This window comes from Salvelinus fontinalis, chromosome 29, assembly GCF_029448725.1.
Source record: "Salvelinus fontinalis isolate EN_2023a chromosome 29, ASM2944872v1, whole genome shotgun sequence".
Taxonomy (NCBI): Eukaryota; Metazoa; Chordata; class Actinopteri; order Salmoniformes; family Salmonidae; genus Salvelinus; species Salvelinus fontinalis.
In genome coordinates this window covers 1,410,595-1,421,581 of record NC_074693.1, presented here as the reverse complement: position 1 = coordinate 1,421,581, position 10,987 = coordinate 1,410,595, and the positions used below count along the sequence as shown (strand labels likewise).

Genomic DNA, 10,987 nt, shown 5'->3' with positions numbered 1-10,987 from the left:
TCCCAACTCTAACCCCTAACCCAAACCCCAGAGTAGCTTCCCCAACACTGCTAACCCCTAACCTCTAACCCCAGAGTAGCTTCCCCAACACTGCTAACCCCTAACCTCTAACCCTAACCCCTAACCCAACCCCCAGAGTAGCTTCCCCAACACTGCTAACCCCTAACCCTAACCCCAATCCCAACCCTAACCCCCAACCCCAGAGTAGCTTCCCCATCACTGCTAACCCCTAACCTCTAACTCTAACCCCAATCCCAACCCTAACCCCTAACCTCTAACCCTAACCCCAATCCCACCCTAACCTCTAACCCAAACCCCAGAGTAGCTTCCCCAACACTGCTAACCCCTAACCTCTAACCCTAACCCCTAACCCAAACCCCAGAGTAGCTTCCCCAACACTGCTAACCCCTAACCTCTAACCCTAACCCCTAACCCAAACCCCAGAGTAGCTTCCCCAACACTGCTAACCCCTAACCCTAACCCTAACCCCTAACCCAAACCCCAGAGTAGCTTCCCCAACACTGCTAACCCCTAACCCTAACCCCTAACCCTAAACCCAAACCCCAGAGTAGCTTCCCCAACACTGCTAACCCCTAACCTCTAACCCCAGAGTAGCTTCCCCAACACTGCTAACCCCTAACCCTAACCCTAAACCCTAAACCCAAATCCCAGAGTAGCTTCCCCAACACTGCTAACCCCTAACCCCAACCCCAGAGTAGCTTCCCCAACACTGCTAACCCCTAACCCTAACCCCTAACCCTAAACCCAAACCCCAGAGTAGCTTCCCCAACACTGCTAACCCCTAACCCTAAACCCTAAACCCAAACCCCAGAGTAGCTTCCCCAACACTGCTAACCCCTAACCCCTAACCCTAACCCCAGAGTAGCTTCCCCAACACTGCTAACCCCTAACCCTAACCCCTAACCCCTAACCCCAACCCCAGAGTAGCTTCCCCAACACTGCTAACCCCTAACCCCTAACCTCTAACCCTAACCCCAACCCTAACCCCTAACCTCTAACCCCAGAGTAGCTTCCCCAACACTGCTAACCCCTAACCCCTAACCTCTAACCCTAACCCCAACCCTAACCCCTAACCTCTAACCCCAGAGTAGCTTCCCCAACACTGCTAACCCCTAACCTCTAACCCCAGAGTAGCTTCCCCAACACTGCTAACCCCTAACCTCTAACCCCAGAGTAGCTTCCCCAACACTGCTAACCCCTAACCCCTAACCCCAACCCCAGAGTAGCTTCCCCAACACTGCTAACCCCTAACCCCTAACCCCAACCCCAGAGTAGCTTCCCCAACACTGCTAACCCCTAACCTCTAACCCCAGAGTAGCTTCCCCAACACTGCTAACCCCTAACCTCTAACCCCAGAGTAGCTTCCCCAACACTGCTAACCCCTAACCTCTAACCCCAGAGTAGCTTCCCCAACACTGCTAACCCCTAACCTCTAACCCCAGAGTAGCTTCCCCAACACTGCTAACCCCTAACCTCTAACCCCAGAGTAGCTTCCCCAACACTGCTAACCCCTAACCTCTAACCCCAGAGTAGCTTCCCCAACACTGCTAACCCCTAACCTCTAACCTCAGAGTAGCTTCCCCAACACTGCTAACCCCTAACCTCTAACCCCTAACCCCAACCCCAACCCCAGAGTAGCTTCCCCAACACTGCTAACCCCTAACCCCTAACCCCAGAGTAACTTCCCCAACACTGCTAACCTCTAACCCCTAACCCTAACCCCAGAGTAGCTTCCCCAACACTGCTAACCCCTAACCCCTAACCCCAGAGTAGCTTCCCCAACACTGCTAACCCCTAACCCCAACCCTAACCCCTAACCCCTAACCCTAACCCCAGAGTAGCTTCCCCAACCCTAACCCCTAACCTCTAACCCCAGAGTAGCTTCCCCAACACTGCTAACCCCTAACCCTAACCCAAGAGTAGCTTCCCCAACACTGCTAACGGCCCTGTGCGTCTCTGCTAGCTCTCTAGCTCACAAACTGCTCTTTGTTCACCTGGTTACCCAGACTCCTTGCTCCGGCCAAACTCTACACCACGCTCACAGACGTTAGTTTCTTCTCCGCAATGAGTCTGGATCACGTGTACCTCTCCCCAACAATATCTAGAACGCAAAAACATTCTAACCATTCTGATTGGTCACAGAAACCAATTGGTTTGGCCAGAGCCAGGGCTGGGGGGGGACAAGGGGCTGTACGGCGAGAGGCTGGACGGCGAGAGGCTGGACGGCGAGGGGCTGGACGGCGAGGGGCTGGACGGGAGGAGAGAGCCTCGCATGGCAGGCAGAGCGAGAGAGAGAGAGAGAAAGAGAAACAGAGAGAGAAAGCAGAGAGCTTTGGGTTTCAGGACTTTGAAAGTGATACGGGTGAGATGCTTCTTTCAGGCCGGGCCCCAAATCTGCTGTTGATGGACAGACCACCCTGCTCTCAGCTCTTACAGCCCTGGGACAGAGGCTCCTCCATAAGACATTTCCCCCATCAGACTCCTCTACCCCCCATCAGACAACCCTGCCCCCCATCAGACTCCCCTACCCTCCATCAGACTCCTCTACCCTCCATCAGACTCCTCTACCCTCCATCAGACTCCTCTACCCTCCATCAGACTCCTCTACCCTCCATCAGACTCCTCTACCCTCCATCAGACTCCTCTACCCCCCATCAGACTCCTCTACCCTCCATCAGACTCCTCTACCCTCCATCAGACTCCTCTACCCTCCATCAGACTCCTCTACCCTCCATCAGACTCCTCTACCCTCCATCAGACTCCTCTACCCTCCATCAGACTCCTCTACCCTCCATCAGACTCCTCTACCCTCCATCAGACTCCTCTACCCTCCATCAGACTCCTCTACCCTCCATCAGACTCCTCTACCCTCCATCAGACTCCTCTACCCTCCATCAGACTCCTCTACCCTCCATCAGACTCCTCTACCCTCCATCAGACTCCTCTACCCTCCATCAGACTCCTCTACCCTCCATCAGACTCCTCTACCCTCCATCAGACTCCTCTACCCTCCATCAGACTCCTCTACCCTCCATCAGACTCCTCTACCCTCCATCAGACTCCTCTACCCTCCATCAGACTCCTCTACCCTCCATCAGACTCCTCTACCCTCCATCAGACTCCTCTACCCTCCATCAGACTCCTCTACCCTCCATCAGACTCCTCTACCCTCCATCAGACTCCTCTACCCTCCATCAGACTCCTCTACCCTCCATCAGACTCCTCTACCCTCCATCAGACTCCTCTACCCTCCATCAGACTCCTCTACCCTCCATCAGACTCCTCTACCCTCCATCAGACTCCTCTACCCTCCATCAGACTCCTCTACCCTCCATCAGACTCCTCTACCCTCCATCAGACTCCTCTACCCTCCATCAGACTCCTCTACCCTCCATCAGACTCCTCTACCCTCCATCAGACTCCTCTACCCTCCATCAGACTCCTCTACCCTCCATCAGACTCCTCTACCCTCCATCAGACTCCTCTACCCTCCATCAGACTCCTCTACCCTCCATCAGACTCCTCTACCCTCCATCAGACTCCTCTACCCTCCATCAGACTCCTCTACCCTCCATCAGACTCCTCTACCCTCCATCAGACTCCTCTACCCTCCATCAGACTCCTCTACCCTCCATCAGACTCCTCTACCCTCCATCAGACTCCTCTACCCTCCATCAGACTCCTCTACCCTCCATCAGACTCCTCTACCCTCCATCAGACTCCTCTACCCTCCATCAGACTCCTCTACCCTCCATCAGACTCCTCTACCCTCCATCAGACTCCTCTACCCTCCATCAGACTCCTCTACCCTCCATCAGACTCCTCTACCCTCCATCAGACTCCTCTACCCTCCATCAGACTCCTCTACCCTCCATCAGACTCCTCTACCCTCCATCAGACTCCTCTACCCTCCATCAGACTCCTCTACCCTCCATCAGACTCCTCTACCCTCCATCAGACTCCTCTACCCTCCATCAGACTCCTCTACCCTCCATCAGACTCCTCTACCCTCCATCAGACTCCTCTACCCTCCATCAGACTCCTCTACCCTCCATCAGACTCCTCTACCCTCCATCAGACTCCTCTACCCTCCATCAGACTCCTCTACCCTCCATCAGACTCCTCTACCCTCCATCAGACTCCTCTACCCTCCATCAGACTCCTCTACCCTCCATCAGACTCCTCTACCCTCCATCAGACTCCTCTACCCTCCATCAGACTCCTCTACCCTCCATCAGACTCCTCTACCCTCCATCAGACTCCTCTACCCTCCATCAGACTCCTCTACCCTCCATCAGACTCCTCTACCCTCCATCAGACTCCTCTACCCTCCATCAGACTCCTCTACCCTCCATCAGACTCCTCTACCCTCCATCAGACTCCTCTACCCTCCATCAGACTCCTCTACCCTCCATCAGACTCCTCTACCCTCCATCAGACTCCTCTACCCTCCATCAGACTCCTCTACCCTCCATCAGACTCCTCTACCCTCCATCAGACTCCTCTACCCTCCATCAGACTCCTCTACCCTCCATCAGACTCCTCTACCCTCCATCAGACTCCTCTACCCTCCATCAGACTCCTCTACCCTCCATCAGACTCCTCTACCCTCCATCAGACTCCTCTACCCTCCATCAGACTCCTCTACCCTCCATCAGACTCCTCTACCCTCCATCAGACTCCTCTACCCTCCATCAGACTCCTCTACCCTCCATCAGACTCCTCTACCCTCCATCAGACTCCTCTACCCTCCATCAGACTCCTCTACCCTCCATCAGACTCCTCTACCCTCCATCAGACTCCTCTACCCTCCATCAGACTCCTCTACCCTCCAGTCAGACTCCTCTACCCTCCATTCGACTCCTCCTCTACCCCCCATCAGCTGCTTTCCCCTGGCTACAACCCCCCCGTCAGCTGGTTCCCCCTGGCTTCAACCCCCCCGTCAGCTGGTTCCCCCTGGGTTCAACCCCCCCGTCAGCTGGTTCCCCCTGGCTTCAACCCCCCCGTCAGCTGGTTCCCCCTGGGTTCAACCCCCCGTCAGCTGGTTCCCCCTGGCTTCAACCCCCCCCCCCGTCAGCTGGTTTCCCCTGGGTTCAACCCCCCCCCGTCAGCTGGTTCCCCCTGGCTTCAACCCCCCAGTCAGCTGGTTCCCCCTGGCTTCAACCCCCCCGTCAGCTGGTTCCCCCTGGGTTCAACCCCCCCGTCAGCTGGTTCCCCCTGGCTTCAACCCCCCCCCCGTCAGCTGGTTCCCACCCCCCCCCCCCCCGTCAGCTGGTTCCCCCTGGCTTCAACCCCCCCGTCAGCTGGTTCCCCCTGGGTTCAACCCCCCGTCAGCTGGTTCCCCCTGGCTTCAACCCCCCCCCCCCCCGTCAGCTGGTTTCCCCTGGGTTCAACCCCCCCCCCGTCAGCTGGTTCCCCCTGGGTTCAACCCCCCCGTCAGCTGGTTCCCCCTGGCTTCAACCCCCCCCCCGTCAGCTGGTTTCCCCTGAGTTCAACCCCCCCCCCGTCAGCTGGTTCCCCCTGGCTTCAACCCCCCCGTCAGCTAGTTCCCCCTGGCTTCAACCCCCCCGTCAGCTGGTTGCCCCTGGGTTCAACCCCCCCGTCAGCTGGTTCCCCCTGGCTTCAACCCCCCCCCGTCAGCTGGTTCCCACCCCCCCCCCCGTCAGCTGGTTCCCCCTGGCTTCAACCCCCCCGTCAGCTGGTTCCCCCTGGCTTCAACCCCCCCGTCAGCTGGTTCCCCCCTGGGTTCAACCCCCCCGTCAGCTGGTTCCCCCTGGGTTCAACCCCCCCGTCAGCTGGTTCCCCCTGGGTTCAACCCCCCCGTCAGCTGGTTCCCCCTGGGTTCAACCCCCCCCCCCCCTCGTCAGCTGGTTCCCCCTGGGTTCAACCCCTCCCCCCCCCCGTCAGCTGGTTCCCCCTGGGTTCAACCCCTCCCCCCCCCGTCAGCTGGTTCCCCCTGGCTTCAACCCCCCCGTCAGCTGGTTCCCCCTGGGTTCAACCCCCCCGTCAGCTGGTTCCCCCTGGCATCAACCCCCCGTCACCTGGTTCCCCCTGGGTTCAACCCCCCCGTCAGCTGGTTTCCCCTGGCTTCAACCCCCCCGTCAGCTGGTTCCCCCCTGGGTTCAACCCCCCCGTCAGCTGGTTTCCCCTGGGTTCAACCCCCCCCCCCCGTCAGCTGGTTCCCCCTGGCTTCAACCCCCCCCGTCAGCTGGTTCCCCCTGGCTTCAACCCCCCCGTCAGCTGGTTCCCCCTGGGTTCAACCCCCCCGTCAGCTGGTTCCCCCTGGCTTCAACCCCCCCCCCCCGTCAGCTGGTTCCCACCCCCCCCCCCCGTCAGCTGGTTCCCCCTGGCTTCAACCCCCCCGTCAACTGGTTCCCCCTGGCTTCAACCCCCCCGTCAGCTGGTTGCCCCTGGGTTCAACCCCCCCGTCAGCTGGTTCCCCCTGGGTTCAACCCCCCCGTCAGCTGGTTCCCCCTGGATTCAACCCCCCCGTCAGCTGGTTCCCCCTGGGTTCAACCCCCCCGTCAGCTGGTTTCCCCTGGCTTCAACCCCCCCGTCAGCTGGTTCCCCCCTGGGTTCAACCCCCCCGTCAGCTGGTTTCCCCTGGGTTCAACCCCCCCCCCGTCAGCTGGTTCCCCCTGGGTTCAACCCCCCCGTCAGCTGGTTCCCCCTGGCTTCAACCCCCCCGTCAGCTGGTTCCCCCTGGGTTCAACCCCCCCGTCAGCTGGTTTCCCCTGGCTTCAACCCCCCCGTCAGCTGGTTCCCCCCTGGGTTCAACCCCCCCGTCAGCTGGTTTCCCCTGGGTTCAACCCCCCCCCCGTCAGCTGGTTCCCCCTGGCTTCAACCCCCCCGTCAGCTGTTTCCCCCTGGCTTCAACCCCCCCGTCAGCTGGTTCCCCCTGGCTTCAACCCCCCCGTCAGCTGGTTCCCCCTGGCTTCAACCCCCCCGTCAGCTGGTTCCCCCTGGGTTCAACCCCCCCGTCAGCTGGTTCCCCCTGGCTTCAACCCCCCCCCCCCCCCGTCAGCTGGTTCCCACCCCCCCCCCCCCGTCAGCTGGTTCCCCCTGGCTTCAACCCCCCCGTCAACTGGTTCCCCCTGGCTTCAACCCCCCCGTCAGCTGGTTCCCCCCTGGGTTCAACCCCCCCGTCAGCTGGTTCCCCCTGGGGTCAACCCCCCCGTCAGCTGGTTCCCCCTGGGTTCAACCCCCCCGTCAGCTGGTTCCCCCTGGGTTCAACCCCCCCCGTCAGCTGGTTCCCCCTGGGTTCAACCCCTCCCCCCCCGTCAGCTGGTTCCCCCTGGGTTGAACCCCCCCCCCCCGTCAGCTGGTTCCCCCTGGGTTGAACCCCTCCCCCCCCCCGTCAGCTGGTTCCCCCTGGCTTCGAAACCCCCCGTCAGCTGGTTCCCCCTGGCTTCAACCCCCCCGTCAGCTGGTTCCCCCTGGGTTCAACCCCCCCCCCGTCAGCTGGCTCCCCCTGGCTTCAACCCCCCCCCCCCGTCAGCTGGTTCCCACCCCCCCCCCGTCAGCTGGTTCCCACCCCCCCCCCCGTCAGCTGGTTCCCCCTGGCTTCACCCCCCCCGTCAGCTGGTTCCCCCTGGCTTCAACCCCCCCGTCAGCTGGTTCCCCCTGGGTTCAACCCCCCCGTCAGCTGGTTCCCCCTGGCTTCAACCCCCCCCCCCGTCAGCTGGTTCCCACCCCCCCCCGTCAGCTGGTTCCCCCTGGCTTCAACCCCCCCGTCAACTGGTTCCCCCTGGCTTCAACCCCCCCGTCAGCTGGTTCCCCCCTGGGTTCAACCCCCCCGTCAGCTGGTTCCCCTTGGGTTCAACCCCCCCGTCAGCTGGTTCCCCCTGGGTTCAACCCCCCCGTCAGCTGGTTCCCCCTGGCTTCAACCCCCCCCGTCAGCTGGTTCCCCCTGGGTTCAACCCCTCCCCCCCCGTCAGCTGGTTCCCCCTGGGTTGAACCCCTCCCCCCCCCGTCAGCTGGTTCCCCCTGGCTTCAACCCCCCCGTCAGCTGGTTCCCCCTGGGTTCAACCCCCCCGTCAGCTGGTTCCCCCTGGCTTCAACCCCCCCGTCAGCTGGTTCCCCCTGGGTTCAACCCCCCCGTCAGCTGGTTTCCCCTGGCTTCAACCCCCCCATCAGCTGGTTCCCCCTGGGTTCAACCCCCCCCCCCCGTCAGCTGGTTCCCACCCCCCCCCCCCCGTCAGCTGGTTCCCCCTGGGTTCAACCCCCCCGTCAGCTGGTTCCCCCTGGGTTCAACCCCCCCGTCAGCTGGTTCCCCCTGGGTTCAACCCCCCCGTCTGCTGGTTCCCCCTGGCTTCAACCCCCCCGTCAGCTGGTTCCCCCTGGCTTCAACCCCCCCGTCAGCTGGTTCCCCCTGGGTTCAACCCCCCCCCCCTCCCCGTCTGCTGGTTCCCCCTGGGTTCAACCCCTCCCCCCCCCCGTCTGCTGGTTCCCCCCTGCCTTCAACCCCCCCGTCAGCCTCCGTGACTGGAGGAGTGTTACCTGATACCTCTGTTTTCAAACCTCTCCTCTGGTCCCCAACTGTTTCATGTATTTAACTATTCCAAAGTAGCCCAGAACCGTCTTCAACTAATCATCAAGTCCAAAACTACAGGTTATAACACCTGAAACACATAGTTACGGGCTTGATGATTAGCTGACAAGGTGAAGACGGTTCAGGGCAACAACAACATGGTCCCTGAGGAGTGGTTTGTGAATCCCTAAAACATGGTCCCTGAGGAGTGGTTTGTGAATCCCTAAAACATGGTCCCTGAGGAGTGGTTTGTGAATCCCTAAAACATGGTCCCTGAGGAGTGGTTTGTGAATCCCTAAAACATGGTCCCTGAGGAGTGGTTTGTGAATCCCTAAAACATGGTCCCTGAGGAGTGGTTTGTGAATCCCTAAAACATGGTCCCTGAGGAGTGGTTTGTGAATCCCTAAAACATGGTCCCTGAGGAGTGGTTTGTGAATCCCTAAAACATGGTCCCTGAGGAGTGGTTTGTGAATCCCTAAAACATGGTCCCTGAGGAGTGGTTTGTGAATCCCTAAAACATGGTCCCTGAGGAGTGGTTTGTGAATCCCTAAAACATGGTCTCCAGAAGCTGACAGGATGTTGATGGTGCTCCCGCCGAGGAAAATATCTGGGAACATCCCTCCCTCCATGCCTCCATCTATGTTGTGATGACGGTTTCGTCTTTATTACACAGAACACGAGGGAGCCTGGAATAGACAGGTATGGCTATATAGTGAGTCTGTGTGTGTGTCTGTATGTGTGTGTGTGTCTGTATGTGTGTGTGTGTGTGTATCTGTATGTGTGTGTGTGTGTGTGTATGTCTGTGTGTGTCTGTGTGTGTCTGTGTGTGTGTGTGTGTGTGTGTGTGTGTGTGTGTGTGTGTGTGTGTGTGTGTGTGTGTGTGTGTGTGTGTGTGTGTGTGTGTGTGTGTGTGTGTGTGTGTGTGTGTGTGTGTGTGTCTGTGTGTGTCTGTGTATGTGTGTATTGTTGAGAGTAAAGGGTCCAGTGGTGCCAGGGAAGAGAAGGATGCCTCAGGCATTGGTCACCATCAGAGGAGCAGAAGTTAATACTCTCCCTGACAGCAGGCCTGAACATCACTAAAACTGTTACAATGGACTCACGCCCCTCCTCTCCTCCCCTCACCTCTGCTCTCCGCTCCTCAACCCTTCTCTCCTCTCCTCTCCTCTCCTCACCTATCCTCTACTCTACTCACCCCTCTCCTCTCTCTCCCCTCCTCTCCTCCCCTCATTCATCTAGCTTCATTTCGTCTCCCCTCCTCTCCTCTCCTGTCCCTCTCCCCCCCTCCCTCCCTTCCTCTCCCCTTTCCTCCCCTCCCCCCTCATTCATCTAGCTTCATTTCGTCTCCCCTCCTCTTCCCTCCTGTCCCTATCCACCTCTCCCCCTCCCTCCCTTCCTCTCCTCTAGCTTCCTCTCCCCTCCCCCCCCTCACTCCACCTCGTCTCCCCTCTCCCCATCTCCTGTCCCCTCCTTTCCTCTCCTCTCCCCTTCCATCCCCTCCTCTTCCCTCCGATCCCCTCTCTCCTTTCTTTTCACACCCTCCCTCCTCTCTCTGTAATAACTATAACACAAGGCACCATATAATGTAGGGAATTGTCCTTTAACTTTTCTCCCTCTCCTCTCGCCTCCCTCTCCTCTTGCCTCCCTCTCCTCTCGCCTCCCTCCCCCCCTCCTCTCGCCTCCCTCTCCTCTCGCCTCCCTCCCCCCTCCCTCTCCTCTCCCTCCTTTCCGCTCTTCTCCCCTCCCCTCTCACTTGTTCAGTATGATAAGAATGCTTCATGAAGTTCCGGACCAATTAAATCGCTCCCTTTCACAGTCTGTTGTCCCCACATGCTTCAAGATGGCCACCATTGTTCCTGTACCCAAGAAGGCAAAGGTAACTGAACTAAATGACTACCGCCCCGTAACACTCACTTCTGTCATCATGAAGTGCTTTGAGAGACTAGTCAAGGATCATATCACCTCCACCTTACCTGTCACCCTAGACCCATTTCAGTTTGCATACTGCCCCAACAGATCCACAGACAACGCAATCGCAACCACACTGCACACTGCCCTAAACCACCTGGACAAGAGGAATACCTATGTGAGAATGCTGTTCATTGACTACAGCTTAGCATTTAACACCATAGTACCCTCCAAACTCATCATCAAGCTGGAGGCCCTGGGTCTCGACCCCGCCCTGTGCAACTGGGTCCTGAACTTCCTGATGGGCCGCCCCCCAGGTGGTGAGGGTAGGAAACAACACCTCCACTTCACTGATCCTCAACACTGGGACCCCACAAGGGTGCGTTCTCAGCCCTCTCCTATACTCCCTGTTCACCCATGACTGCGTGGCCATGCACGCCTCCAACTCAATCATTAAGTTTGCAGACGTCACAACAGTAGTAGATTACCAACAACGACAAGACGGCCTACAGGGAGGAGGTGAGGGCCCTC

At 58.9% G+C, this 10,987-nt stretch overlaps 1 protein-coding gene across 1 annotated transcript; it reads left to right on the top strand.

Annotated features, from left to right (window-relative positions):
- Positions 1-2,293: 2,293 nt before the first annotated feature.
- On the top strand, positions 2,294-7,977 carry LOC129827199 (basic proline-rich protein-like). Its single transcript, XM_055887936.1, has 7 exons — positions 2,294-2,300; positions 4,904-5,843; positions 5,929-6,256; positions 6,358-6,968; positions 7,138-7,300; positions 7,383-7,442; positions 7,603-7,977. The coding sequence occupies exons 1-7, from the start codon at positions 2,294-2,296 to the stop codon at positions 7,975-7,977; spliced, it is 2,484 nt and encodes an 827-aa protein (XP_055743911.1).
- The last annotated feature ends 3,010 nt before the right edge of the window (positions 7,978-10,987 follow it).

Coding starts and splice junctions, on each gene's coding strand:
- LOC129827199 (XM_055887936.1), top strand. Junction 5,844..5,928: donor CCCCTGGGTTCAACCCCCCC/GTCAGCTGGTTC, acceptor CCCCCCCGTCAG/CTGGTTCCCCCTGGGTTCAA. Junction 7,301..7,382: donor GGTTCAACCCCTCCCCCCCC/GTCAGCTGGTTC, acceptor CCCCCCCGTCAG/CTGGTTCCCCCTGGCTTCGA.